Source organism: Pteropus medius, unplaced genomic scaffold (assembly GCF_902729225.1).
Source record: "Pteropus medius unplaced genomic scaffold, Ma_sr-lr_union100, whole genome shotgun sequence".
Taxonomy (NCBI): domain Eukaryota; kingdom Metazoa; phylum Chordata; class Mammalia; order Chiroptera; family Pteropodidae; genus Pteropus; species Pteropus medius.
The window spans coordinates 4766786-4793880 of record NW_024346667.1 but is presented as its reverse complement, the minus strand read 5'-3'; the positions used below and the strand labels follow the sequence as shown (position 1 = coordinate 4793880).

The window sequence follows — 27095 nt, the reverse complement described above, 5'->3', positions numbered from 1 at the left end:
TTGTGAACTGAAACTTGTCACTGAGAAGTGAAGGAGATTGGAGATAGCTGAACATCACCTTATCTGATCCAGTGGGAGAAGGTTTCTCTGCCCCTGTAACCTCACCTACTTTATTCCAAGGGCCAAATGGGTGTGGGCATGGAGGTGTGGGGATGTGGGGAAAGGTAGCAATCAAAAGAGACCAGATGGCGTTGTCTCCACTCTGTGGTCTCTTCTCTGCTGCACTATTCTGCCCTAGAGTTCACAAGCCCCATCCCATTACTCATTGAATTGTTGCTTTCTCCACCAGATGCAACCTCATGGAGACAGTGATGGTGTGAGATGTTCACAGAGTTTGGGGCAGAACCTAGAACATGATAGGTGTTCACTAAATTAAATGTTTGTTCCATCAGTGCAGAATGACGTATGAAGATCTCAGAGGAGGGCATATGACAAGAGTCACAACTCCTTGCTTGGGGTCAGTTTCCCTCAGATGTCACTGTTTACACCAGAGGCCCCTCCAGGAACAAAATCACAGAATTTGGGAGTGCTGGGAGCCCAATTATCTCATGTAGGAAACCAAGGTTTGGAGGGCGACATGAGGCTGCCCAATGTCACTCACCTAGAGTCACAGAGCAAGAGGTGACCAGCCGTCGCAGTCTGCCAGGGACTGGGGTGCTTTGAGGATTAGGGAGGAATTTTCTAAAACAGGGACAGTCCCAGGCAAATCCGGGCGGCAAGGGCTAGGCCTACATCCTTCTCGCTCCCAGTCCCTCACCCCTTAGAAGGGTGAGAAAACTCCAGGGGCCCGCAGCCACCAGGCGGCCCGCACTGGGCCGGCGATTGCTCCGGGAGCGCCTTGCCCGCGCACTTCCCAGGGCAGCCGCGGCGGGCGCGGGCGGGGAGGTCGGCGGGCGGGTTCCAGGCCCTCCGCCGGGGCGGGGGCTGGAGGACGCGGGCGTGGGGACACGCGGCGGCACAAAGAGGCCTGGCCGCGGCAGTTTTGAAAATACCAAGGAAGTTGATCTGGGCCGGGGCCCAAGAAGTGACGAGGAGGGAGGGAGCGAGGGCGGGAGCGCGGGGCTCGGGCGGCCGCAGAGCTCCCCGGCCTCCAGCGGGGAGCGCGCGGGCGGCGGGATGGGCGGCGGGCGCGGCGCCCCAAGGCTGCGACCCCGAAGACCCTCCCCTCGGCGCGCCGCCTCCGCGGCCCGGCGCTCCAGCAGGACTCCGGCACCCAGCCCAGCTCCCGCGGGCGGCGCGTGAGCGGCGATCCGGCGCCCCGCGAGGAGCCACCGGCTTCACCCCGGTCACCCCGCGTCTTGGACGCCCGCAGCGGGGGCCTCCCGAGGCCTCGGCACAAGGGACCATGAAAGGTAAGCCCCGCGCTCGCGAGCTCTCAGGCGAGACCTTGCGGAGCCCCCCCACCCGGTCCGGGGTCGTGGGGGGCTCCTCTCTCCGCAGGCGGGGGTGAGGAGGGGAGACTTCCTCCCGGCCGGAGTTCAGGGGTCTTCTCCCCGCCTCTCCGACCCACCCTCCTGCGGAAGGCATTTGGAGGACAGCGCGAACCCCTGAAGTCAAGAGGAAGGGGAGCGGGGGAGCATGGAGAGAGTTCTCACAGCCCTGTTCTCACTGCTCATTGCTCCAGCCCTGAAAACGACTTTAAATTCCAGAGAAGTTTCTGGTCCCTTTAACCAGTCAGCGCAGAAAGGTGTCATCAGCCCAACCTTCTAGCGGTGTAAACCCCCATCAGCGGACACATCTCAGAGGCTCCTGCAGCCCCCACCTACCCAGCCTTCTGCCCCGGGGCCTGGCCTAGGGTTCTCCTTCAGGAACTTCAGCCTCCTCCTCAGGAGACACCGGTTGTGTCTGGGTCCCTCACCCCCGGACCTGCCCTTCCCAACCTCTGAACCCTGGCAGATACCCACGCTGCCCTCTGACCTTCTGGGGACAGAGCAGCTGGGGAAGACCAATGGTCCAGGCCTGAGCTGTGCCGGAGACAGTGAGTCATCAGGATGATGGCCCTTGCAGCCAGTTCTTGGGATGGAAACCAGAACCAGACTTGGTCCCAGGTGCTCATACCTGGGCCTGGCTGTCTCAAGGCCTGGGAAAGAGCGCTGCTGGGCTTCATGTTCGTTTTCAGGCTAAGGGAGAGGCAGGCTATGGGACAGGGAATCTTCGATGTTTTTCCATGCCGTTTCCTGTGCTTTTCAATATCCTTTCATAGCACCCAGGGCGATGCTTGTGCTCCTAGCAGTGAGAACCTTACTACCTGTGACTTATTCAATGTTGAAAGTGAAAAGAACCTTCGCAATCATCTGCAGGGCTTGAAACTATACTCTCAGGTGGTGTTGAAGAAGCAGCTCTGTCTGTCTCTTACACGTAAGGGCCTGAGGGTTTCTCTGACTGAATACAACCTTCATGTTGTACAGTTGGGGAAACTGAGGCCCAAACAGGTGGGTATGTAACCTGTCCATTCCCACAGGGCCGCACTCTGGGAATGCCTCACACTAGGTTCATGCTCTGCTGCTGTCGTCTTGAAATTCTTAATAATTTCTTAACAAGGGTCCCCTGCGCTTTCATTTAGCCCTTGGCCCTGCCAATCATGTTACAGGTCCTATGCGCATGGGAAGGGACTTGTTTAAGATTCACGGCTGGTCATGGGAACCGGAGCCCAAGGCTTCCAGGCCAGACTGCTCGCTGATATACCCCTGCCTCTCGCCATTTCCTATTCTCTGGCCTCTGGCCCCTCTGTCCTTCCTGATGGCCTCACCGTGTCTTGGGCTGTCTGGGATGAGGCAAGCAAGTTATAATCAACCCCAGGGAGATCGCGTGGCAATGGGGAGGAGGCTCACGTATGAAGTTTCTGTTCCCAGTTACCACATCTATGGAGCTGTACCCTCCCCAGTCAGCTGGCTGGGGGCAGGTCATTACCCAGAAGCCTCTGGAAAGGTCTTAGACCACATCTCACCACAGGCCTGGGGCCCACACTGCTCTGGGCCTTAATGATGATGCTGAGATGCACATTCTGAGTGGTTTGGCTCCACCACTCCAGACAAACACTGTAAGAGAAAACGTAGTGCAGGGCCGACATCCTCTGAAATGGAGGCGACATCCAGCTCCCAAGGAAGAGGGAGTCAGGAACACATGACACCTTTCTGAAACTCAGCGAGGCAATTCTGCTCCTCTGCGTGGAGAAAACAGCCGGTGTGACTGAATATTTAGAGGAGGACCTGAGGAGGACTGGCTAAAATGTGTCATCATGTCATCGGGTCCCAGGGTCCTCCCGACCTGCTGGCTGGGAGGCTCCGCACCCCAGGAAGAAGCCCCAGGCCCGCCCCTCTCATTGCCTTTCTTTGCTCTCACCCAACAGTCTCACCACCAGTGGGGCCGAATTCCTGCCCACTGAGGCCTCAGGGCAGCTCCTGTGTATTTTTCCTCTAGTCCTGGAGAAACCTTCCTGTGTTCTCCCATAACATCCCGGGGGCCCAGGCTGCAGAGCTGCGGGGGAAGGCGAGGGGTGATGTCCAGAGCACCTTCCTGCAGGGTTCACCCTTCACGCCCTCCCTTCTCTGGGAGCCAGGAAGTGCCGCCACCTCTGCTGCAGATGGAAAAGGCAGGGCAGACAGCAAATATTTGCCCTTTGGGATCTGTGGAGTGTGAAGAATCAGGATTTCTTTTTCACCCGCATGGAAAAAGGAAAGTGCCCTGCAGAGCAGGGGGCCCCTTCCAGAGTAGCCCTTCCCTGAGGGGAAGCTGACTTCAAACTCTCCTCCAGGGCCTCCCCAATCTAAGAATTACATCTGTTGGCAAAGATTCACCATCCCCACTCAAAGCAAAACATGATGTTATGTTTTAGGGGAAGAGGGGCGCTGGTGGGGACAGTACTTAGACAAGAAAACACGTTCTCTGGAGAGCACTGCCGCCAGTGGCCAGGTGCCAGGGCCAACCCTGCCAGCCAAGGTGGTTTGCCTCGAGGCTTCTCCTGCCCGCCTGCCAGCCAGGCATCCCCAACAGTTACAATTTTTGATGCAAGCTGGCACCTGGCCCCAGGTGCAGCCCCTCTCACGCCTGAGGGGCACACAGCTGCCACTAGCCCCTTGGTGACAGTCTCACCTTGGAGCTTCCCACTGGCTTGTCTGAGCCATTATGAGCCACCTGTGGGATTGTTTCTACTCCTCCAATGAGATGGTCCTACAGTGGGATCCCTCTCAGCTCCACGAGGCCCTCATCCCTAAGCAGGCTGGTTCACAGCGAAGATGGCTGGTTTGAGAGTCAGAGATGTGGGCTTTAGTCCTGGCTGTGCGTGAGGTTCTAGTCACATTGTTTCCCTCTTTGGGTCCCGTTCTCCTCTTGGGTGTCCCCGAGGCTCATCCTACTCCAATGCACTGTGACTCAGCCTAGGAGCTCTGGGCCCGAGAACCACTTAGGGAGTGGAAGTGCCTTGGTGGTGAGCTGATTGCCCCTTGGAGACTTGTCCTCAGCTGCCACAGACAGGCAGAGCCACATCCCACTGTTCCGCAAGCGTGAGAAGAGCAGCCCCTCCACACAGGATCAGGGAGCAGTGTCCGCATCCCATGGGCAAAAGTCAGGCAGGGAGAGAAGGGGGCTGAAGAATACAACAGTGTGATTCCAGGAAAATCCGCCTCCCACAGCTTGGTGGGGGAAGATTATATCCACTCCTGAGCAGGTGGACTGGGTCCCCTTTGAAAGCCTGACCTCTAATCCAGAGTTCGGGGCACTGAAGGAGCTTGAGACTAGAAAAAAATGGACTCGATGTGACAAAAGTGCAAAGAGACACTAAACGGCCTGAATTGGGGCAAAGGTGGGGGTGAGGAGAGCTCAGATGTGGAAATCAGCTCTAAACACTCACACACACACACACACTCACATGCTCGTGCTCACTCTCTCCCTCCCTCCTCCTCCTCCTTCTTCTCTCTCTCTCTCTCTCTTTTTTCTCTCTCTCTCTTCATGAAGCGTATCAAGCACACTACCACACACACACACACACACACACACATGCACGCACCCAGGCAGCACCGTGCAAACATACTGTCATCTTACCATCCAGTTGTTGGCAATTTTAATAATTGAAGACTCATATCCCATAGCTAATTTGAGAGAGAGGAAAAGAATTCTGCTTCTCAGTAGATGTTGGTGGATAGCTTGGCAGTTTTCATAAAGTACAGGCAGCTGCGCTGGGTGTTAGAATTGGCAAGTATGGCAAGCGGCATGACAGACTGTGCCACTCATATATACACTGCCCATGTACGATCATGTTTAATTTAGTGTGTGTGTATTTTGTGAGCACTGAAGCCCAAGGTCAGGCCTAGCCCTGTCACAGACTAGCTTCATAACTGTATAACTACGGTGAAGTCATCGATACCCCCTGGCCCTGAGTCTCCTCACCTGCAAGTAGACTGGATGATCTTCGAGGTTCTTTCCAGCTCTAAGATTCAACTCTATTGTTTTTCCTTCTGTGATATCTATTTATATCTATCTGTCTGTCTGTCTATCGTCTATCTATCTATCTATCTATCTATCTATCAATCATCTATCTACCGAGATTTTCTACACACACACACGCACGCGCGCGCGCACGCACACACACACACACACACACACATTTCCCCCAGACTAAGCCACAGGGTAGTATTAGGATGTGAATTTCATGAGTGTGGGGACTCTGTCTGCTTCCTTGCTGTCTTACTCCCGCACAATGCCTGGCACATAGGAGCTGTCCACTACATTCGTTCACTGGGTACATCTGAGCCCCACACTTGTCTGAAATCCTTAAAGGCAAGAATCACACCATGGTAGCCCTAGAACCTAACGTAGATCTTCAGTGAAGATTTATGCTTCTAGGTAACAAACATTTATTGACCACCTGCCAAGTGCCGGGGCTTGGATATCCATGTACGTCTAATGTCTGAGAAAGATGCAAAGAAGAGCCCAGACACTGTTCTTGCTCTCAAGGACCTTACTCTTTGCTAGGACACTAAAGATGTGTGCCCAGATCACTTAAAAAAGACTAAAAGTGGTGTCATACGAGAGGTCCCAAGGAGGCTGTTCAGGGTGGTATTGGTTCTTTTCCCATCTCTCCTCCTTTGCTGCTCCTCTTCTGGAGGAATCTATGGTTTCAGCTGTGGGCTCCTTGGTTCTTACTGGGCACCCATTCCTTGAACGGTCTCAGAGATTTGACACGAGAATAAGCAGATGATACCAGATTTACTCCTCTGAGCTGCAGTCCCATCTTTCCAGCACTGTCCTGACCATCTTTAGATGGAGACTCGCAGACACCTCCTTCAAGGCTCAGATGAGATACCTTCACATCCACCTGAACCCAAGCTAAAGTATTGGTTATTCTGGGGATGTTTTCCCACACTTTTCAGTGAGCAAGCATGCTTTTTGAGGGGAAGCTTGCTAGTTTAAAGGTTAGCAAAAATGGTTCCTGCCTTCAAGCAGAGATAAGACATACACACTCTTAAGAAGAGAATGAAATAATCGAGGGACATAATGCAAATGAACCAATGAGTGATATATGTGGCAGACTGAATAGGAATCGCCAGAGATGAAGAGAGCATTTCAAGTCGGGCAGTTCAGGAGGACCTTAGAGAGGAGTTGAAGGGTGGGCAAGATTTGGATCAGGTCATTGAAGGGACAGTGAGGAGAGAGACAGAATTGTCTTGGTGAAAGCTGGGCATTATGTCATTGGGTGAGTGTGCTTAGAGGTGATGGGTAGACATTTGCCTGGAGTTGAGAATTAGTTGAGAGACACAGGAAGTCACAAGACCAGGAGGCCTTGAGTGCCATGCTGGGGACTTCCAACTGTGTCCTGTTGACATTGGAGAGGCCCTGGAAGAGTTTGTCCAGGAGACAGCCTTGTTGCTACTCCTCCCTGGAGATGTTGGGAAATTTCTGCTTTTACAGAATGAGAGGGAGAAAATGAGCTTGTGAAGGAGCCAAGAGGAGTGGTCAGGGACTCAGGCAGAGAAGTATGATAGTACTGTCATGGAAATCGAGAGGAGAAAGTTCCAAGAAGGAGGTCAACAACATCAACGAAGTTGACTGTTAATCAGCAGAGCTAGCACAGGGTCATCTGATCGGGAGAAAGCCGGGCTGCCCGAGCTGAGGGGCGGACGGGTCGAACTGAAGCTGAAGGCACAGGGAGGCCTCGTGTCAGAGAAGTTTCAGAATGAGGGACCCAGGTAGTTAAAGTAAGAAGCGGGGCCGGGCATGAGGGGCTTTTCAAGGTGGGGTTGGCCTGCGCTTGTTGGAAGGTAGGGAGAAGGAGAAGAGCAGGGATGTGGGGACCCAGTGACATAGGAGGCCAGAGTGAGCTTTGCTGTGGTGAGCAGACGGCTCTCTACAGGGACCTGAGGGAGGGACATGGACAGACGTTTTGCATTACTAGTTGCATTTAATCTTTTTTATGACACATATTCATTATGAAATTTTTTTTAAAAATTCAGAAAAGGAAGAATAATAGCACTCGCGTGAACTCCTAGCCCTCAGAGGTAACTAACAAGGTCTGTAGGAGCTCTCTTCCAGAAGTCCTGCTGTGTATATTTGCACACAGATTTTTTTTTTTCGCACGCGTAAGATTATACTATCCGTGTTATTCTGTATATGTGTTTTTAAAAGTCAGCAAGCATAGATATCTTTCCAGGGCAATAAATATAGATCTGCATTAATTTTTAAATAGTTGTATAATATTCCGTAGTGCAACTTTACAATAGTTTATTTAACCAATCACTTATCTATGGGCATTTGAGTTATTTACATCTCGCCTCGGGTTTATGGTAGTCTGCAGTGATCATCTTTATACATCCATCTTTACCTACTTGCATATGTAGCCCCTGAAGAAAAGAATCCAGGAAGGGAGATAGCTGTGCACGCTCGTTTGGAGTATGGAAGTCGGGTGCCACACTGCGCCCCACATGCCTGGGCAGGCCACTTCCGCACACCCACTTCTAGGCTGGCTTTGAGGCGTAACAGCAGGAAGGAGTTAGGGGGAGGTGGAGAGCTTACACCGAACCCCCACGTTTCCCCTTCTCTCTCTCTACCTTCCAATGAGCGCAGGCCAACCCCACCTTGAAAAGCCCTTTGTGCCCGGCCCCGCTTCTTACTTTAACTACCTAAGTCCTTCATTCTGAGACTTCTCTGACACGAGGCTTCCCTGTGCCTTTGCTTCAGATCTACCCATTCGCCTTTACGGATGTCGTTGACCTCCTTCTTGGAATTTTCTCCTTTCTGTGTCTAGTCTTTTCAGAAAAGGTGGAGGCGAGCTCCTCTTCGGAGAACGGGGTGGGCTGAGAAGGGGAGAAGTAGGGAGTGAGGGTCCAGATGGCAGGACTTGACGGGGGCCAAACCCACACTCCTCTCTGACATGCTCCCACCCGGCTGGGTTTCCCCAGCATAAAGCAGAGAAAATAGGCCAAGGACAGAAGGGCACAAGGGCAGGAGAGAAAGCTGAAGGCTCCAGGGAGCCGAAGCTGATCCTGGAGCTAGCGAGGCTGCTAGCCTGGGTGAAGTAAGGAGTGTAAAGGCTAGTGCAGCAGGGATTAGGAAGAACAGTAGGAGAGCCTTACGAAAGGAGCTTCAGATCTCACAGATGCAATCGCAGTAAGCTTTGTGCTGCTGATGGACAGACAGACGGTGGGCAGCCTGAGCTACAGCCAACAAGGAGATGAGACCTACAGATTTCAGATCCAGGGGCCCTGAGGTCCAGAAGACCTGTGGGCTTTCAGCATAAACGTTGCCCCCATTAAAGTTGATGGCAGGAGACAGGAGGAAGAAATAATCTAGTCCAGCGAGGTACTTATCCAGAACGGTGCTCCCTGAAGTCCATGCATCTCTAAATACCATTCCCATGGGATTCCATGGAGAATTTTTTTTTCAAGAATGGCAGGAAGTGCTATGGTCAAACAAGTTTGAGAAACATAGAATTAGACACAGATTTTTTTGCAGGACTAAAATTTTTTTAGCATGTTAATATGAGATTCTAAGATGGTGACAGAGCATGTAGCGTTTTCCATACTTACTTGATCAAATAATCTTTTTTTTTTTTTACAGAGAGTATTTTGGAGCTAGTGTTCTGTAGGATGTGTTTTAGAAATGAGTTTCTTGAAAGTTGGAAATTGGTCCTGAGAGTGACAGGCATTGGGAAAGGGAGATAAATGGCAGCAACATTTCCAGTAGGATAGAAAAATAGTCCTGATAAAAATGACTGTTGCTATCACTTATCAAGTGTTTACTATGTGCCTGATACTTTTCATATATCACCTCCTTGAATTTTCCCAACAGCTCCGTGAAGTAGGTGGTGTTCCCACTATTTTTGCACATGACGCGCAGAGAAGGGAAGGGGGGGTTCCGTGTAAGAGATAGCATGGACCTCAAGTGGTGAGTGTGGGGTTTGAAGGCTCAGAGGTGACAGCAGACATCAAGAAACTGATTCCCACCCTTCCCATCCCCCCTGGATTTGTCGGGTCCAGGGGGAGTAGAAGAGTTGCTCTCTACACAGAGGTGACCAGTAAATATGAGATGGGGGGAAGGTTGGAGGCTGTTGTATTGAGCGAATAGCCTGGGTTCTCTTCTCAACTAGAGGCTATGCCATCTCTTGAAGGGATGTGTAGAAATGGGGTGGACAGTTGGAGTTACCACAAGGTCCAAGGGCTGGCATTCTGGCCCACCGGCATTTAGTGGGCCAGAATGCCAAATGTCTGCACAGCGTGGGAAAATCCTGTCTAATGAAGAACCGTGCCAGCCACATGCCAAGAGTGCCCAGTTAGAAACACGGAGGGCAAGAAATGGGAGGAAAGCTATTTAGGATAAAGAGGGCTTAGGCTGAAGGGGGAGTTTTCCCACCAGCTCTGCGGTTACTGGGAACACGGCAGAAGGCAGCAGATGCTGAGAGAGCTGTGGGCTGGCTTGGGGCATTCAGAAAGAGGTAAGGGGGTAGGGGGGCGGCGGAGGAAATGCATGTTCCAGAGCCTCAAATGTGGATTTTAAGAATGAAGGAGCAGAAGGGAGGTGAGTGTTCAGGGAAACCGATCGTGACAACTTGTTGAGCACGAGAATCCAGGGAAAGAGCCAGGCAGGCTGATTCCCATCCAAATATAGACACATCCGCAAAGGAAGCCTCAGGGAGGGGGTAATGACCGGAGGATTCTAATGAAAACAATTTTGCAACCTTAATTATAGCATTCTCCAGCCTTAGACTACAGCTATTCTATAATTTTAAATATAGCATTGGCTCCTGAGAAGACTCTCAAATCTTTATTTTTACTGACCCAATTGGCTGTTTCGAAAAACCCACTCTGTGAACTCTTGTAGAAGATAATCATCAAAATATGTTCCTTGAAGTTCCCAAAGAAAGACCTTTTATTCGATTCCTCGAATCTCTCCCCCGTGCTGACTCTGATGGAAGATTGCAGAAAGGCTAAAGAGTGAATCGACTCCACATTTTTGGTCAACCAAAAAAAAAGCTGGAGTTGGTGACCACAGTTGAGTTAGCAGTTGGTTAACAGGTCCAGGCTGTTTTCCACCTCCAGAGGAAGTGAACCGAGCTCGGCCCCCGCAGAGTCAGCAGTCACGCATTACAGTGTGCCAGCACATGCACCTTCACTCAGACCTTCCACAAGCCTCTGCGAGAGCAGAGATTTAAAAAGGGGGGGGGGAAGTTTCTCCTGTGGCTGTCCGCCTGGTGTTTGAGTTGGATATTAGGACCTTAGGTATGAAGGGAACAGAGGCGCTTTCAACTCTCCAGCGGTTGCCACCGCTTCGTGAGTCTGAGCTTACGACACGGGTTGCGAAGGCTATTTGATTTCTTTTTAATCATACTGCCTGTAATTTGGGTAAAGATCAATAGATGAAGTGGGACCTGGCTGCACCTTTGGTCGTAATTCTTGGGCCCAGCTTCTTTAGTACAGGGACCAGGATGCTCCCTCATTACAGCTCCAATCCCTTGGGGCCTCTAGAACAGGAGAAGCAGAAGCTGGCTCAGGGAGTCAGAGATGTGCTATGCAGAGCAGCATGCTTGTCCTTTGAAGCTTGTCCTGACCTTGTCCCGAGAAAGGGGCTTTCCTAATGACTTCAAGGTCCAGACATTACCGTATCTTCTCCAGTGTCCTTTCCCAAGCTCACCCCCTCCTGTCACAATAGCCTTTATCCAGGGTCAGCGAAATGAAAAAAGAAAAGAGAGAGAGAGAGAGAGAGGCGGCAACAGAGGCTATTTCTACCTTCCTGGACACTTAGCTGCCCTCCAGACACCCATGGCCTACGCTGTGGCAACTTCTCTAATCACGCCAGACACCTGGCGACCCATAATATTTGATACTCAGGTGCTCTTCAATTACCCATGGATAATTTATGTGTGACCCAGGGAAGAACCAGGGCCATACTTCGGAGAGCTGTGAAGCACCAGTGGTATTCTAAGGTGATTAACTGGGACACGATGGAAGAAAATACCCCTCCCCCACAAAACGTAAGAAAGGCTTTTTAACTTTAGGAGAGGAATATCCTATCTCTTGTTCACGTTCCGACAAAGGAAGGAGAAGCAGGTCTTAAATGCTGCTGCACCCACCTCCCCCAGTTCATTCCTTTTTAGTTCAGATAATCTGTAGGTCCTTTTAAATCTCTACTGCTTTAAGCCTTTGCATCCTCAGTGCGTCAGCATTCCCTAGCCACAGAGAACTCTAAGAATAAACCCTATTTAAACCATATTTTAAGTAATTAATCTTTATTTTTGAATAAAAATGAGCCCTTAATTGAAGCAGCAGAAGTTAACAATTAACTGAGATGCAGCCCTCCTCAAAGGGTCCGTAAAACCCATCTATTTTGAACGCCCGCTACGTGACCAGCCCCGTGCTGAGGGAAGATTTCCTGACTTTGAGGAGATGAAAAATTGCTTGGAGACCAGACATGTAAATAGAAGTCAGGCCCGGATGGAAAAGGCTTCGCCCAGCTCTCTGACCTCTCTGAGATATGTCTGCCAACTCTCCAAGCATTCTGTATGTGTGTTTGGGTCTTGCTTCAGATACCTGGAAGTTTAGGGACTAGCTGTCACTAACTAGCCGTCAGGTCACTTAACCTCTCTGAGCCTTTGTCACATGACAGGTGGGTTCTGTGACCTACAAAGTCCCTTCCCACACCTAACTCTGAGAACACTTCAGAAAGCTGGGCACTCCACACTAAGTCAGATCACCACACTAGGCGTGGGAAGAGGCAAGCATGGGAGATGGAGAGGGGGAGGAACATTCTTTTCCCATCTCTGTCAACCCTGCTTGGCCCACTATAAGGGGAGACTACAGATTCTGGCCCAATCAATCATCTCTAATCAATCGCAGTCTCTGTGTGCCTGCCAAGCTCTTCATTTTTTATGTGTCTGTTGCTGATTCTCCATTATCCGCTGACCGGAACAATCTTGGGGTAATATGAATATAATGAGCTCGTATGTGCAAAGGACTTGGCTTATGAAAGCCTCACAAATGCTTTGGATTGTATTCTCATTAAAATGAACAAAGCAAAAGTGGAGAGTTTCTATAGCATTCCAGACATAGGTAAGTTAGGGGTCCCCAAGGTCCATGGCTCAGCCTCAGTGAACAGGAAGTCCAAAGGATTAGAAAGAGAAGAGAACTCTTTGGGGATTAGGGAGGGCTGTGAGTTATGGAGCTGAGATGTCAGCAAAGGGAATAGAGCCAAGTACTTGTGAGCTCCTCATGTAGAGAGAGCCGAGATCCATGCTGGCAGCTGTCATTTCCCTTCCTATGGGCCGCTCTGCAAAGTACCGGAACAGGGTCTTTATTAGTTCCCACTTGCTAATGATTGCCAATTTGGGGGACGCTCATGGGAGAGGAAAGTTATGACAAAGCTGTGTGCTTTTTGAGGGAATGTTTGCTGAAGGTTGGTGTCAGCCTTGCTTGATTTAAGTCTTCCCAGATTTCCTCCAAAGGCTATAAACAGTGAAGTGATGAAATTAGCCCTGGAGCCAGAACAGGGAGGAGGCCTAGTCACAAGGGAGGGTAGAGAAGCACCACCGAGGGGTGGGGAGAGTCAGAAACGCGGCATAGAAGATGTTTCTGCTCCAGAGAATGGAAGGAACACCTCCCCAAGGGGTTGGGAGGGCAGTAAATCCGACAGCGGCAGTGTGGCTCTGGCTGAGATCATCTGGGGGTGAGAAGGCCTGGCTAGTCAGGGCGAGCACGGAAGGCACCAAGGAATCCTAATCGGCCTCGCCAGTTTATGAGAGTAGGTGGTAATCCTGAATTAAAGAATGGTCATTACAATGATAGTTCAGGAAAAAAAAAAAATGGATTTATATAGAACACTGCACACCCCACTCCTATGCACACACACCACGAACATACCAGCTCTGTCAGGAAGAGACTTACTGTGAACAGGAAAACTCAACCAGGATTCAGGAGGCTTTGCCACTAGCTGGTTCTATGACTTTCGCCAGACATTAAAAGTTAACCCTCTTCCCCGACTCAGCTTCCTTATTTATAAAACTAGAAGAATGATTTCTCACCCTGTCCATTTACCAGACTAGTTGTAGGAATCAAATGGAATAATGGATGTGAGGCCAGGTTTCCGCTATCCCCCAAATTAGCTCAGACTCCCTGAGGGTGGGGCGCTGACATTGGTCTCTTAACCAAGCTCCCCAGTGATTCCGTATGCAGGCATAGACCTGCTTCCAGAAAGCATAATACAAAGTCACTCATAGATTCATTCTCAGTTGTGTTGGTTGAGCATTTCTCTGTGCCAACCATGGTGCTAGCGGCTTTGGATAAAGCAGACAAGATACACACATTCCCTGTCCATCGATCTTGAACACTGGGGAAGAGAGCTGTCGAATAAATAACAAAAGGTGTATTGCATTCTACGAAGGAAAAATACAGAGCACATGGAAGTATGTATTACAAGGAACTTACTCCTGTCTGGGAAGACGGCCGAGAAAGTGACTTATAAGCCAAGACCCGGAGAACAAGCAGAAGACATTCACGGCAGTGATAGTGGCATCTTTAATTTGGGGTCACGCTCAGTTCCTCCCCCACAGAGGCCATTGAGGGCTGCCTTCACTACCGAGTGTTCCTTGCCCACTCTGGCTTTTGGCCCCAGCACTGACCACAGTGGTCACAGCATGTGGGAAATGAGGTCCCAGGTGCTGCTCAGGCTGCTTCCGGGTCATTGTCAGAGCCCCTGAGGCTCCATCACACCCTCAGCCACTGGCCTGGCCCCCTTCATTTCTGCCCTGTTTCTTAACATGTGTAGAACCTTTGCTCATTACTCGGAGGAGGTGGTAGGGACGGTAGCAAAGATTTCTGAGTTCACCTCATATTCTGGATGCTGTAAACAACATTCTTAACTTTCTGCACTCAGTCTTTTTGTCCCTAAAAGTGATACTTTAGATTGTAAAGTTTATAGGGTTGTGGTAAAGGGTGCCTAGAGGCAAGACCCAGCCCTTCATGGCATTAAAAAAGGGAACAAAGAAAAGTAAAACTTGGAGCTTCTGTTTCTAGCGTTACTGACTTAAAATATCCTAGGACTATAAAGTTTAGGTACTAGATAAACTATAAGCAAACTGCCAAATGCATAACTAAAGTTAAAAAGAAAACAGGAGATAACCCCAAGGACCAAACAAACAAACAAACACATTCAAATTAGTAGTTGAAACTGGATGGGTCAACAAATACAGAGGCTAGATGTCAGGAACCTAGAGTCGTGAGTACAGGACAAGACCAAGCTGAGCGACACAAGGGGGGCAGCTGGACCAAAGACCCCCCGCGTAAAGCCCCAACCCTAGAGGGCGCTGCCCCAGGCCCTGCCACACTGCATCACCCCTAGGACAGCCATTCCGGTCACGGTTTTTTGGTCCCAGTCTTTTCTAATTGCATCGCAGCCCAGCTAGTCTTCTCCTTGAAAAAAGGGGAGCAGGTGCAAGAGACAAAGGGGAAGATCCACCTGCTTTGTTTACCGTGTGTCAGGGAATGGAAGGGTGCTGAGCCAGATCAAGCCACCCAAGAGGTTTGAGCAAGACGCACATAGAGTAGGTAGCTGAGCTGGCCTGCGTGTCTTTTCCAGCTGTGGGAGATGATGAAATCTTACCTAGCGGTGTTGAGACATACCAGTTCCTCAGCCACTCCATTCTTACCTCTGTCTTCCTTTTCTCTGCTTACCATTAGGTCACCTCGCTAAAATGCATCCAGGGGCGGGAGCGGGAGCGGGGTGGACACAGGGTATGGGGACTGTTAATGAATGGGGCAACTGGAGAGGGTTAGATGTGACTTGGGGTCCCAGCGTGGCTTCTGACAGCACTTGGCTCCATCACAGTGAGGTCGACTGGCGGCGACGGAGATGCGCTGTGTGTTACAGAAGAGGAGCTGGCTGGTGACGAGGATATGCCATCTTTCCTGTGCACACAGGAGGGTAAGGACTCTGAGGGCTGCCCTGTGATCCCCTGGGATCCTCTGGGCTGAGAGCCCCTCCTTTCTCTCATCCTCAGGCTGCTGACTTGCCTCTCTACGTGGCTTCAAATTCCTGGCTGTCCTTTCCCCATTGCTTCCTTGAGGGTAAAAAAGCAGAGTGGCCTGGGTTATACAATACAGATGAAATCAAGTTGACACAAGTGCCACTTGTCTCCAGGGCTCTTTGTGAGAGCTGTCAGGGATCTCTGCCATCTCCCCTAGGGCCTGTCTTCTAGCTGGCCCAGAACTGTCCCCTTCATTGTATCCCCATGCCAGCTAAGTGGCTTATCCTTCTCAGGCCCACAGGACCCAGCCTGGCATTTGGTTGATCTGAACTGTTACGTGGAGCAAGGTTTCCTGATGAATTTCAGTACAGATTGGTGCAGCTGTTTCGAGCCTTGGCTACACACTGTAACCACCCAGGGGTGCCTGAGACCAACCCTCAGAGACTCTGATGTTTTGGTCTGGAGTGTGAAAGGGGTTTCAGGACTTTTAAACATTCCTGGTACTCGTAATGCGCAGCTGAAATTGAACTCACCTTAAAAATTTCACAGCTGAGAGCATCACTACATTCCCATGGGGCATGGCCACCTGCCAAAGTAGCCTGGAGTACTGCATTCCCTCCCTCCTCCCTACCAGGGACCAACGGGTGGACTGGAACCATTGATTTAGAAAACTGCTGGTTATCTGTGAAGTTTGGGGACTGGTAACCAACCTTCTAGACTGAACGGTCTCTCAGGGTATATGACTTTCAGTCTTAAAAAACCATCCTGGCTTTCCTCATATTGAGAAGTTCGCATGACAGTGAGACTTTCATTATCAAAACCGGGAAAGTCCTAGGCAAACCAGGATGTACTGGTCACCCAGTGGTGAAATGAGGCCGGCTGCCTCGTGTTGTAGAGGCCATCCGTCTGTAAGGCCAGTGTACCGGGAAGAAGTGTCTCCTCGTGGCCCAGGCTGAATGATGATGATGTAAAGAGAATGATGAGTGTCCTTCGAAGACCCTGATTCTGGTCTCTTATATTTCCAAAAGCTCAAGGACCTAGAGGAAAGCCAGGGAGATGGGTAAAGAATGAAGCTCGAGAACAGGAAATATGACGAGAAAGACCCGAGTGGGAACATGGAGCTGATCTTTCAGCTGCAGCCTCAGCCACTGTCCTCTTTTGTCCCCCCGCAGGCCGGCTAGGCCCTCGCTGCAGCCGCTGCCAGAGGAACCTGTCTTTGCACACCTCCGTGCGGATTCTTTACCTCTTCCTGGCCCTGCTCCTGGTGGCTGTTGCCGTGCTGGCCTCTCTGGGTGAGCATCCGGCTGGTTCAGGGCTTACTCCCCACCCCCACTGGGGCTGCAGGGAAGTTTCTGATCGGGGGTCCTGCACCAACCCCCCCCGACACAGACACAGATCTCTGCGGCAGGACCCAGAACCAGCATCTTTGTGGCCAGGGAATCTCGATTCAAATTGCCTAATTCAAATTGCGAAGACTGGCCCCTAGTTTCTGGTCAGTAATTGGCAGGGTGGCCTTGAGCAAGGCACACTGTCCACCATCAGGACCTCCATTTTCCTATGGCAAAATGAGAGGCTGGGACCAGGTCAGCGATTCTCAGTTTCAGCTCCATGTCAAAATCACCGGGGAGCTTTAGCAAATAAGAATGCTCGGGTCTCACCCTGGATGATGGAATTAGTTCAGTAGTTTTAAGCCCTTCAGATGATTCTGTTGTACATCTGGGGTTGAGGTCACTGAATTGGGCAATTTCTAAGCCCCTTTCATGGTCTTTGTGACTTTCTTAATAAGGTTGGATCAAAATCACCCTCAGTATTTGTTAAAATGCAGATTTCTGTGTCTCACCTAGACTTACCAAGTCAGAGTCCCACAGGTGAGACCCTGGGATGTGAAGTTTGGTGGTTTTCTTACACACTACAGTTTTATGAGGTGTAGATGACCCAGGTGATGGCATGCTATCAGATTCAGGTCACTTTTGACTCCTGGACTGTAGCAGCTTATGGTAAACTGATGAAGACAAATTTGACAGCTTCTCACTCCAATTCCATTTTATTCTTAGCTTCAGATTTTAAAAATCCTAATTTCTTTACTAAGGGGAGCGGTAAGTTCGTTTGCCCCAGTGGACTAGACACTAGAGAAAAGTGATTTAAACCTCAATGGGAAAATATTCATGAAATGAAACCGATAAAGCAAAATAAAAGAAATGAGATATTCAGAACACCCCAATTTTCTGTTGTCATTGTTTCCTAAAGAAGTATGTATCTATGTAGCTATAGGGTGGTTGTGGATATAAGATTATAAGAGATACACGAAGATGATGGGAGTTATCTCTCAGTGGTAGCAATAAGAATAATTTTTTTTCTTTTTATGTTTTTTTTTTTTGCTAATTTGCCCTATTCTATTCCGTGGTCAGGTTCTAGTTCTAAAATCTGGGGTGGGGGAGTTGGAATTATATATATAGTATCATATATATAATACATACATATGGTTACATATATACATATGTGTAATTATAGGTATTATACATTATATACACAGATATATGAATACATATATACCCTTAAGGAAGGTATATAAAGAGATATATATGTCTGTCTATCTCAATAGATAGATAGTTACATAGACATGTATTTTTAAGGGATGTGTGACAAACTCTGGCCATAAGAAGAATCTTCCCTCACCACCACTGGGAAGCCTCATAGAAGAAGGGTGAATAGTTGTGGTTGCAGAGGAGTTGATAAAAATGCCTTTCTCTGAGCTAACACCCTGTCTCCGTTTCTCATCTGTATTTGCCCTACAGTTTTCAGGAAAGTGGACTCTCTCTCAGAAGACATCTCCCTGGCCCAGGCCATTTATGACAAGAAGCTTATGTCTATGCAGGAAAATCTCCAAGGACTGGGTAAGTGTCCAGTTCCAGGTGTGCTATGACTCTGATGGAAGACCAATATTAATTAGGGTGTGGCCACGGTTCACCCCACCATGCCATGTTCTTTCTGTGCCATGGGACCCCGGAGCAGGGCAGCCTTCACCAACTTTCTAGGCACAAGGGAAGAATAGCCATGACTTCCTGTCTAGCCGGAAAACCATCCATTCCAAGAAGGCTGCTACCCTGGGACACCCCCAGGACTGGGGCTGGGGGTTCTGTTTGCAGTACAGACCTAGCCAGAGCCCGCAGGATAGAGAAGGAAGCCAAAGACAGTCTATTCCCCAAATATCCTCGAGTATCTGAAATTATTTTTAAGACCTTCCAAAGCCTCTTACTAAGTCAGCCCTTTCCTCGTCGCTGCTTTAAAGTGTGCAAATTCATGATGCTCTTTATCTCCTGCTTTAACAAGGGACATTCTCATGCTGAGAATGAGACAGAGAACCACAATGGAAGGGGTTAGAAGAGGTCTGCTCTGATAAGAAGAACAAGTCCTGTTCTGCCACCAACTAGCCGAATGGTATTTGGCAAGCCACTTCTCTGTGCCTCATTTCTCATCAGTCACAGGAAAAATGTTCCTGCACCATCTTCTCCCCAGTTTATTGTGAGAGGATTAAATAAGATTCCAAATATAGAAATATTTGGGGAAATTGTAAAATAAAATATAAATGGGAGATTCTTGGCAACCTCAGAAAAGTTAGGAAGATATGTTCTCGAGATATGGTGCTGAGATGGAGAAAATATTCTAAATCATACATTTTAGGTCATAGTAAAGACATTTGATAAAAATAAGATTTCATAGAGATGGTAAGGCTTTTCTAAAAAGGATCTCATAGCAGGACTTAGGAAAGGAAGAGGGAATAGGAGGCCACTTGCCAAATATACTCCGAAATATTTAATTTAATGAAGTAACTTTTGTCCCATGACCCTTCAGCAACTCAAAATGTTGTCCTTTTCTCCCGAAGATCTGAAAGTCCCGAACAACTGCTCTTTCTGCCATGAGGCTGGGCAGCTGGGGCAAGAGATCAGAAAACTGCAGGAGGAGCTGGAGGGAATTCAGAAAATGCTTCTGGCCCAGGAGGTCCAGCTGGACCAGACCTCTCAGACCCATGAACTGCTCTCCACCACCAGCAGTCAAATTTCCCAGGAGATGGGCAACTCCTCCTTCTCTGTCCACCAGGTCAACCAGTCTCTGGGGCTCTTCTTGGCCCAGGTGAGAGGCTGGCAGGCCACCACAGCCGGCCTGGACCTCTCCCTGAAGGACCTCACTCAGGAGTGCTACAACGTCAAGGCTGCAGTGCACCAGATGAACTTCACCGTAGGGCAGACTTCAGAGTGGATACACGGAATCCGGCGGAAGACGGACGAGGAGACCCTGACCCTCCAGAAGATTGTCACCGACTGGCAGAACTACACCCGGCTCTTTAGCAGCCTGCGCACCACCTCGGCCAAGACTGGAGACATGGTCAAGAACATCCAGGCCACCCTGGGGGCCTCGTCGCAGCGCATCAGCCAGAATTCCGAGAGCATGCATGACCTGGTGATGCAGGTCATGGGCTTACAGCTGCAGCTGGATAACATCTCGTCCTTCCTGGACGACCACGAGGAGAACATGCACGACCTGCAGTACCATACCCGCTATGCCCAGAACCGCACGGTGGAGAGGTTTGAGACGCTGGAAGGACGTATGGCTTCTCATGAGATCGAGATTGGCACCATCTTCACCAACATCAATGCCACCGACAACCACGTGCACAGCATGCTCAAGTACCTGGACGACGTGCGGCTGTCCTGCACGCTGGGCTTCCACACCCACGCCGAGGAGCTCTACTACCTGAACAAGTCCGTCTCCCTCATGCTGGGCACCACGGACCTGCTCCGGGAGCGATTCAGCCTACTCAGTGCCCGGCTGGACTTCAACGTCCGCAACCTGTCCATGATCGTGGAGGAGATGAAGGCCGTGGATACGCGGCATGGAGAAATCCTTCGCAACGTCACCATCCTACGAGGTAAGAACCAGATCGAGGCTGGGCTGCTACAAAGCTCCCAGAGGGCCTTGGTCATCTTGCCAGACCCAGAAGTACCTGGTTTTAGGCAAAACTCCCAGTAGGCTAATACAATCCTGTAGCAAATGTCTGGGGCAACTGGCAGCTTTAACACAAGCCTTTTATAAAGGTGTTATGGCTGCTAACTTTGCCTGTCATACAGACCTGGAATTTTTATATATGGATTTGTTTCCTTGGCTCCACAGAAAGAACTAGGCAGACCCCATCTTTTGGAAGCTCTTGTTTCCTCTCTCCTTACCTTCTCACTGGTGCTCTCAACCATCTGCCCCTCAGATGCCCATCATTCCAGTGTCCTCTTCTCCTACCCTCTCACCCCTGCATTAGTCAGGGTTCTCCAGAGAAACAGAACCAATGGGTATGGCGGGGAGAGAGAGAGAGAAAGGAATTGACTTACACGATTATGGAGACCGGCAAGTCCCAGATCTGTACAGCCGATGTCCCATTTCAAGTCCGAAAGGCTAGAATCTGCTATAGAACCAAGAAGAGATGATGTGTCAGGTTTGAAGGCCATCAGGCAGAATTCTCTCTCACTTGGGAGAGAATCAGCCTTTTGTTCTATTTAGGCCTTCTACTGATTGGGTGAGGCCCACCCCATTGGGGAGAGCAATCTCCCATTGAGGAGAGCAATCTGCTTTAGTCAGTATTGATTTAAATATTCATCTCATCCATAAATACCCCTACAGACACACCCAGAATAATATTTGGCCAAATATCTGGCCACCTTGTGGCCCAGTCAAGTTGACACATAAAATTAACCATCACAAGTCCACCCCTTTTCAACTTGGTGCTCATACACATCTCCTTAAACATACTTAATCCCCAAATGAAGACAATAATAAGGTTATAAATGCACCTAATGTACATGATGCGACTATCTTGTGTGCAACCATAACAGGGAGTGATGTTCACTTTTCTCCTTGATATCTCATAACTTAAACTATGACATAAAATTAGAAATATCTAACTACTGTGATATAAAGTCAATACGTTTTATATTTTATGTCACATGATAAGGGAATAAGAGAGGGAAGAAACAGATATTATATATATTAATATATAGATATTAATTACATAATAAGGCGGAAATATTCTTGACAATAACAGTCCTAATTTCTGTAACAGGTCGTGTGTTCATAGCTGGTATTTATAACTCCCTTTTCCATTACCCATTCCATATTCCCTTTGCCCTCATTAAGCAACTCAGCTGGTTACGATCCTTTACCTGGTGGGGTGACCCAAATCTTCATTCCTGAAGGGCCATTAGTATCCTGCCTGGACTGGGTTGTTGTGGTTTTCCATTGACCTTCATCACAGGGCACGATATTACTAAGAGAAGTCCTACGTGATCACCTGTATTCCAGACATCCTCTTCCTTACTTCCATTGTGGAATAACAGTCCAATTTCTCCTTGCTCGTCAGGATCAATCACCCCAGGCAGCACAGTAACTTCTTTACCTGTTAATTCAGAGGCATGAAGAGCCCAAACTGTCTGGGCAGCAGTCATAGCTTCCGGTTCAGTAGAATCATTGTTGAATCTCTTGGCGGAAACATTCCTCCCTTTGAAACTAAGATCTCTAAGCCAGCAGAGCATAAGGTTGTGGGAACAAGAAGCAAAATTTTGCTAGTGGGTCATTAAGGATAACAGTGAGTGGTGCCACTTCCATCTCCACCCCTGCTCCCTGGACCCATGAATCCTACCTATCAGAGGAACAGCATCATATACTGGATGCTGACTTAGAGCGCATACAGCCCTGAAAGTTATTGCCATCTAACTGGCACTGTAACTGAGTATTCAAAAGGCCATTCCACCCTTCCAATAAGCCAGCTGCTTCAAGATAGTGAAGAACATGGTAACACCTGTACATCCCATGATCGTGGGCCCAATTGCTCCACCAATTTGCTCTGAAGTGAGTTCCTTGACCAGAAGCAGTGCTGTGTGCAATGTCATGGTTGTGGGTAATGAATTCTGTAAGTACCTGGATGGTGTTTTGGCAGAAGCATGCATGCAGGGAAGACATATCCATATCCACGGTAAATGTCTCTTCCAATAAGAACAACACACTGCCCCTTCCATGATAGAGGTGATCCAATGTAATCAACCTGCCACCAGGTAGCTGGCTGATATCCGTGGGGATTGATGCCCTATCAGGGATTCACTGTTGGTCTCTGCTATTGACAGATCAGGCTCTTAGCAGTGGCTCTATCCAGGTCAGCCGTGGTGACTAGAAGTCTACGTTGCTGACCCCATGCATAACCTCCATCCTTGCTGCCTTGGCCACTTTGTTTGGTGATGACAAGGGTGGCTGGGGAAAAGGCTGACTGGAATCCACAGAGCAGATCATTCCATCCACTTGATTATTAAAATCCTCCTCTGCTGAGGTCACCCTGTGGCGAGCATTCACACAGGACACAAATATCTTCACTTTTTGGGGTTTTTTTTTTTGCCTATTCAGAGAGGACTATCCACACACATCTTCCACAGATTTCTTTGTAACGAGTTTTCCAATTGTGTTCTTTCCAAGTCCCTGACCGTCTCGCTAAACCATTGTCCACAGCCCATAAATTGGTTTACATTAAGTCCTCACCTAATGGCATCAATAAGTACTTAGAAACTGTGACTTTAAGCAAATCGACGTCCAACAAAACCAATTTTATGATAGGCTAATCAATATAAACAAGACTTAAGTTCCTACAGCATATTTCTGGTCATGAAGACATCACCAGACTTCTAAATAAAAGCCCAAAATACTTCTAATATTAAACATTGAAATAAATGTGAGCTATACTTACATTTAGAAAAGATGAATAAAAACAAGTCAGAGAATGATTTTCCAACCCGCTTATTCCAGTTCAGAGTTGGCGGGTGGCTGGAGCCTCTTCCAGCAGCTCAGGGTGCAAGGTGGGAACCCACCCTGGACAGGACGCCCTTCCGTCACAGGGTGTGCTCATACACGCCCACACTCACTCAGACGGGGACGATTTAGACCCACCATTTCACCTCATATACACAGCTTTGGGGTGTGGGAGGAAACGGGAGGCCCAGGAGAAAGCCCACATTCGCATGGAGAGAACACGCAAACAGAACAGCCCTCTAGGAAGATTTCCCTTCACTAAGGTCCTCTGGGGATGTCCCAGAAAGGGACTATAATGCGGCAGCTGCTCACTTTCAAGTGATGCCTGCAGGCTGGGAGAGAGAAGGCAGTGTCGCAGGAGTGGGGATCATGGGCATTTGGACCACTTCTTTATGTAACTCACTTGTTGTGCCTTCAGGGCCTGCTCAGGCCCAATCACCTGTATACAGTGGAGGCCCGCTGTTACTGAGCTGCAAAGGTGGTTGATGAAAAGGAGGACCACGGAAGCTTCTGTCAGTGCCTGCAGGAGACCTCACCGTGACACTTGGCCTATTTCTGATATACTCCTACTCCTAGGGCATGTAAGGACCTTGCCACTTTGTCAGCCTTGAACTCTAATTATCATCTCCCCAGCACCACGAGACTGAATGAGCTGAATGCTCTGCTCAGCTTCTCTGCCCTGTGGTCCTCATAGCAAATACACAATTTACTTTTCTCCTGAATCTTGACCCAGAACCCTGGCCGCCCTGAACTCCAGCCCCAGTGAAGCTGCTGAAGGCCCTACTCGGCCTCTCCGCTCGACAGCTGCAGCCTTCTGTTTGGCTTCTCAGTCTCTCTGCCCAAACGCATTACTAAGCGACGCATGCCTTGCGAGGAAAAGTACCAAAGAACATCAGGCTTACTTCAGCGAGTCCTTCTTCTCCCTGCAATTCTGGCCCTTAACCTGTCTCTAAAGCCTTTGGAAGTTGTCTTGGTATTTTATCTAATGATTCTGCTTGTACTTGGTGAGAGGTTTATTCTATTACAAACTAGTCCTTTTTAGGCAGAAGGGGAAGTCCACTGGCATTTTTTCACTGCTTCTCAGATGACAACAGCCAGTATTGAGAGTCCCTGACCTAGGCCAATATTGTCATTGAATAGAGGGAAACCTCTATTGTCATTGAATAGAGGTCCAAAGAGGGACAAAGACTTACCCAGCCACCCAACATGTTAATACCAGAGCAAGGACGCAAACCTGGCTCCCTCGAAGTCCAGGCCAGTCTCTCGAGGGGCACCCCTTCTGTCTCTACGCCCTTCTCTCCTCGTAAGCTGGCCTGTTGCTTTGGGCTATGTGACGGACAGTGGGCCCCTCCTACCCGTGCACCACCCCGCCCCTGAATGGGTAGTGTTGGTGCCACGAGAGACTTGGTCCTTCTGCTCATCTCCCTACCCCGTCCCTGTTCCCAGTACAGACCAGGAGCAGACTACCTACTTGTCCCAGACATGCAGTCAGTTGTGGCTTTACCCTAATGGGCTGGAATGGCCTAATTACAGCCTCGGGCTTCCTGAGTAATTATGAGCCTCCCCAGGACTCCAGAGGGCCCTGTTCCCCTCTCTCAACTCCACGCCTCCGCTACGGCTGCTCGAGTCACCTCCTTTGCCTGAAATGTCCCCCCACTGCTCCAAGCAGCGCATAGCCTTTTCTTCCCGTGCCATTTAGCTCTGCCGATACCAAGAGCTTATTGCGAGCTGTGTCAGGGGCGCCCTGTTCCGGACAGTGCCCCGGTCAGCCTTTGTCCACATTCCTGTCCCCTATGGTAACTGCTAAACTAAGGCTGTTGACTTCCTCCCCAGCTAGGCCCAGGTCCTGCCAACTCTTCCCTCTCTGACCGCATGATTCATGGCTGGCCCAGGAGGCTTGGCTCACCTGAGGAAGACAATCCTGGTTACCCACTCGCTGCTCTGTGAGGACCCTCTCTCCCCTCAGGCAGCACCAGGGCAGGAGGCCCTGGCATTGGGAGGATGGGGGGCTGGGGGTTGATGGCTGGGCCAGGAGCCCCGGCCACCGTGTTATGAGGCAGCAGGCTGGGGATAAAGGAGCATGGGTTTCAGCATTTCTCAGGCCTGGGTTTGGATCCTGTCTCTGGCCCTTACTGGTCGGTGATCTTGGACAAGTCGCCACTCTGCACCACGGTTTCTCATCCGTAAAATGGGGCAACGATCTCAGCGTGCAATGCTAGGGACATAGTAGAGACTCAGTGGACAAATGTTCACTACCGTCTTTGCCCTTCCCTTCTCCAAGGGGAGGCAGGTCACAGAGAAGTTAGAGAGTAAGCCAGAGGTTGCATACTGCGGCGCTGTCATAGCCACACTGACGCGGCGTGGGCTCCATCCACCGCTCACGCGTGACGTGGCAGCCAGGGGGCCACAGTCTGCAGCGCAGGCACCTGTCAGTAGCTCCAGATGAAGCCCATCTTTTTGATGTCCTCCAGGCTACTGCCTGGGACCTCTGTCTTGGTTCTCAGAGAAGGGGTCAGCGTTGGCAGCTGTGGTGGGGTCCTCCTTCCACTTTTGCTGGGTGCTGCAGTTCCTGGAGGAATGGGGTGGACAGTGTGCCCCAGGCTTCTGCACAAACGTTCACTCAGAGCATGTGGGCACCCAGCCTTCCCCATCCAGGGAAGATGCCGAGAGCATCCCCAGAAAGAGAAGCCTAGGGGACTGGTGGAGAGGAGCAAGAGAGAAGGCCTTTCCCCTCGGCTGGTTCTCCCCCACTGTTGGCAGAGAAACCCTTAGACATCCTTGCAGCGGGCTGTGTGTCCCCGAGGCCAGGGAAGGAGGATGCTTGCCAAAGTTGGTGGCATGGGAAGGAATGGGACCCTGGGGAGACTTAGGAGGCTCCGGCTGGACCTGGGGGCTGGGTAGGGCAGGACGTCCTTGTCAAAATAAGACTTCTTTTCCTGAGTTGAGGCTGGAGATGGGGATTGTAGAAGCCACAGAAGTGGTCATAAGAGACAGTGAAAAACCGAGGAGCTGGGGACAAGCCCTGGGAACCAGCTTCTAGAGCAGGCAGAGAATGAGCCCAAAGAGGAGCAGGGACAGAGGCAGGAGCAGGGGAGGTCGTGGAGCTACGGAGCCCTGAGGAAGTGTCGAACGCAACCCTCAATTATAGATGAGGACCTGAGCTCGAATGGGCAGGGGCTTGCCTATCGTCCTTCCGTGGCCCGCTGACTCCGGTCTGCCCTCACAGCCTCCAAGGCTGCTCCACCTCCGAATGGCTCTGCTTGTACCAGCCACAGCTGGCCCAGGTGCCAAGGGAAGAGTTGGGGTGAAGACAGGGCCGTCCTGCTAGGCTGGGGGTGCAGTCCTTGTGCAGGCATTTCCCTGTACCCATATTGTTCTGTGTAGTTCTGGCTGCCTTGATGGGGATGGGGGGCTGGGCAGGGTGGTGCTTGCTGCATCCAAAGGGCAGGTCTCACCTCAGGCTGCTCCCAGGCCAGGGCAGTGCTACTGCCAGCCAGCCCCACCCTTGCCCCAGCCAGCCCCACCCCTGCCCCCAGCCAGCCCCTTCTCTGCCCCCAGCTAGCCTGATGACTGCTGGCAAGCCACGTGACCTGAGCCCACGCAAGGTCGCATTCCCACTGTGTGGGAGGCGGGCATGGCAGGCCATGGCAGGGAATGGCTGGAAGGTTTTTATTGGCCCTGGTGCGGCTGACTCCTTCTGGGCTCCGGTTTCCAGTTGAGATCATAATAAGACGGTATTCACGGACTCTGTTCCACTTAGAAACACTCCGGAAAGGAGATGAGAGGGGGAACGGGAGGGGTGGGAGGGTGGGGG

At 50.2% G+C, this 27095-nt stretch overlaps 1 protein-coding gene across 2 annotated transcripts in view; it reads left to right on the top strand.

Moving 5' to 3' along the window:
• The first annotated feature begins 1193 nt into the window (after window positions 1-1193).
• Window positions 1194-27095, top strand: part of SCARA3 (scavenger receptor class A member 3) — a 29407-nt gene continuing 3505 nt past the window's right edge. Inside the window, exons 1-5 of one of the 2 annotated variants that reach the window (XM_039875912.1) lie at window positions 1194-1352; window positions 15307-15402; window positions 16618-16737; window positions 18241-18339; window positions 19329-20372. In XM_039875912.1, the coding sequence (XP_039731846.1) occupies window positions 1346-1352; window positions 15307-15402; window positions 16618-16737; window positions 18241-18339; window positions 19329-20372 (1366 nt within the window). In that variant the 5' untranslated portion in view covers window positions 1194-1345. Of the gene's footprint in view, window positions 1353-11206; window positions 11462-15306; window positions 15403-16617; window positions 16738-18240; window positions 18340-19328; window positions 20373-27095 lie in introns of those variants that run through there. The other variant, XM_039875913.1, reaches the window with a different exon arrangement.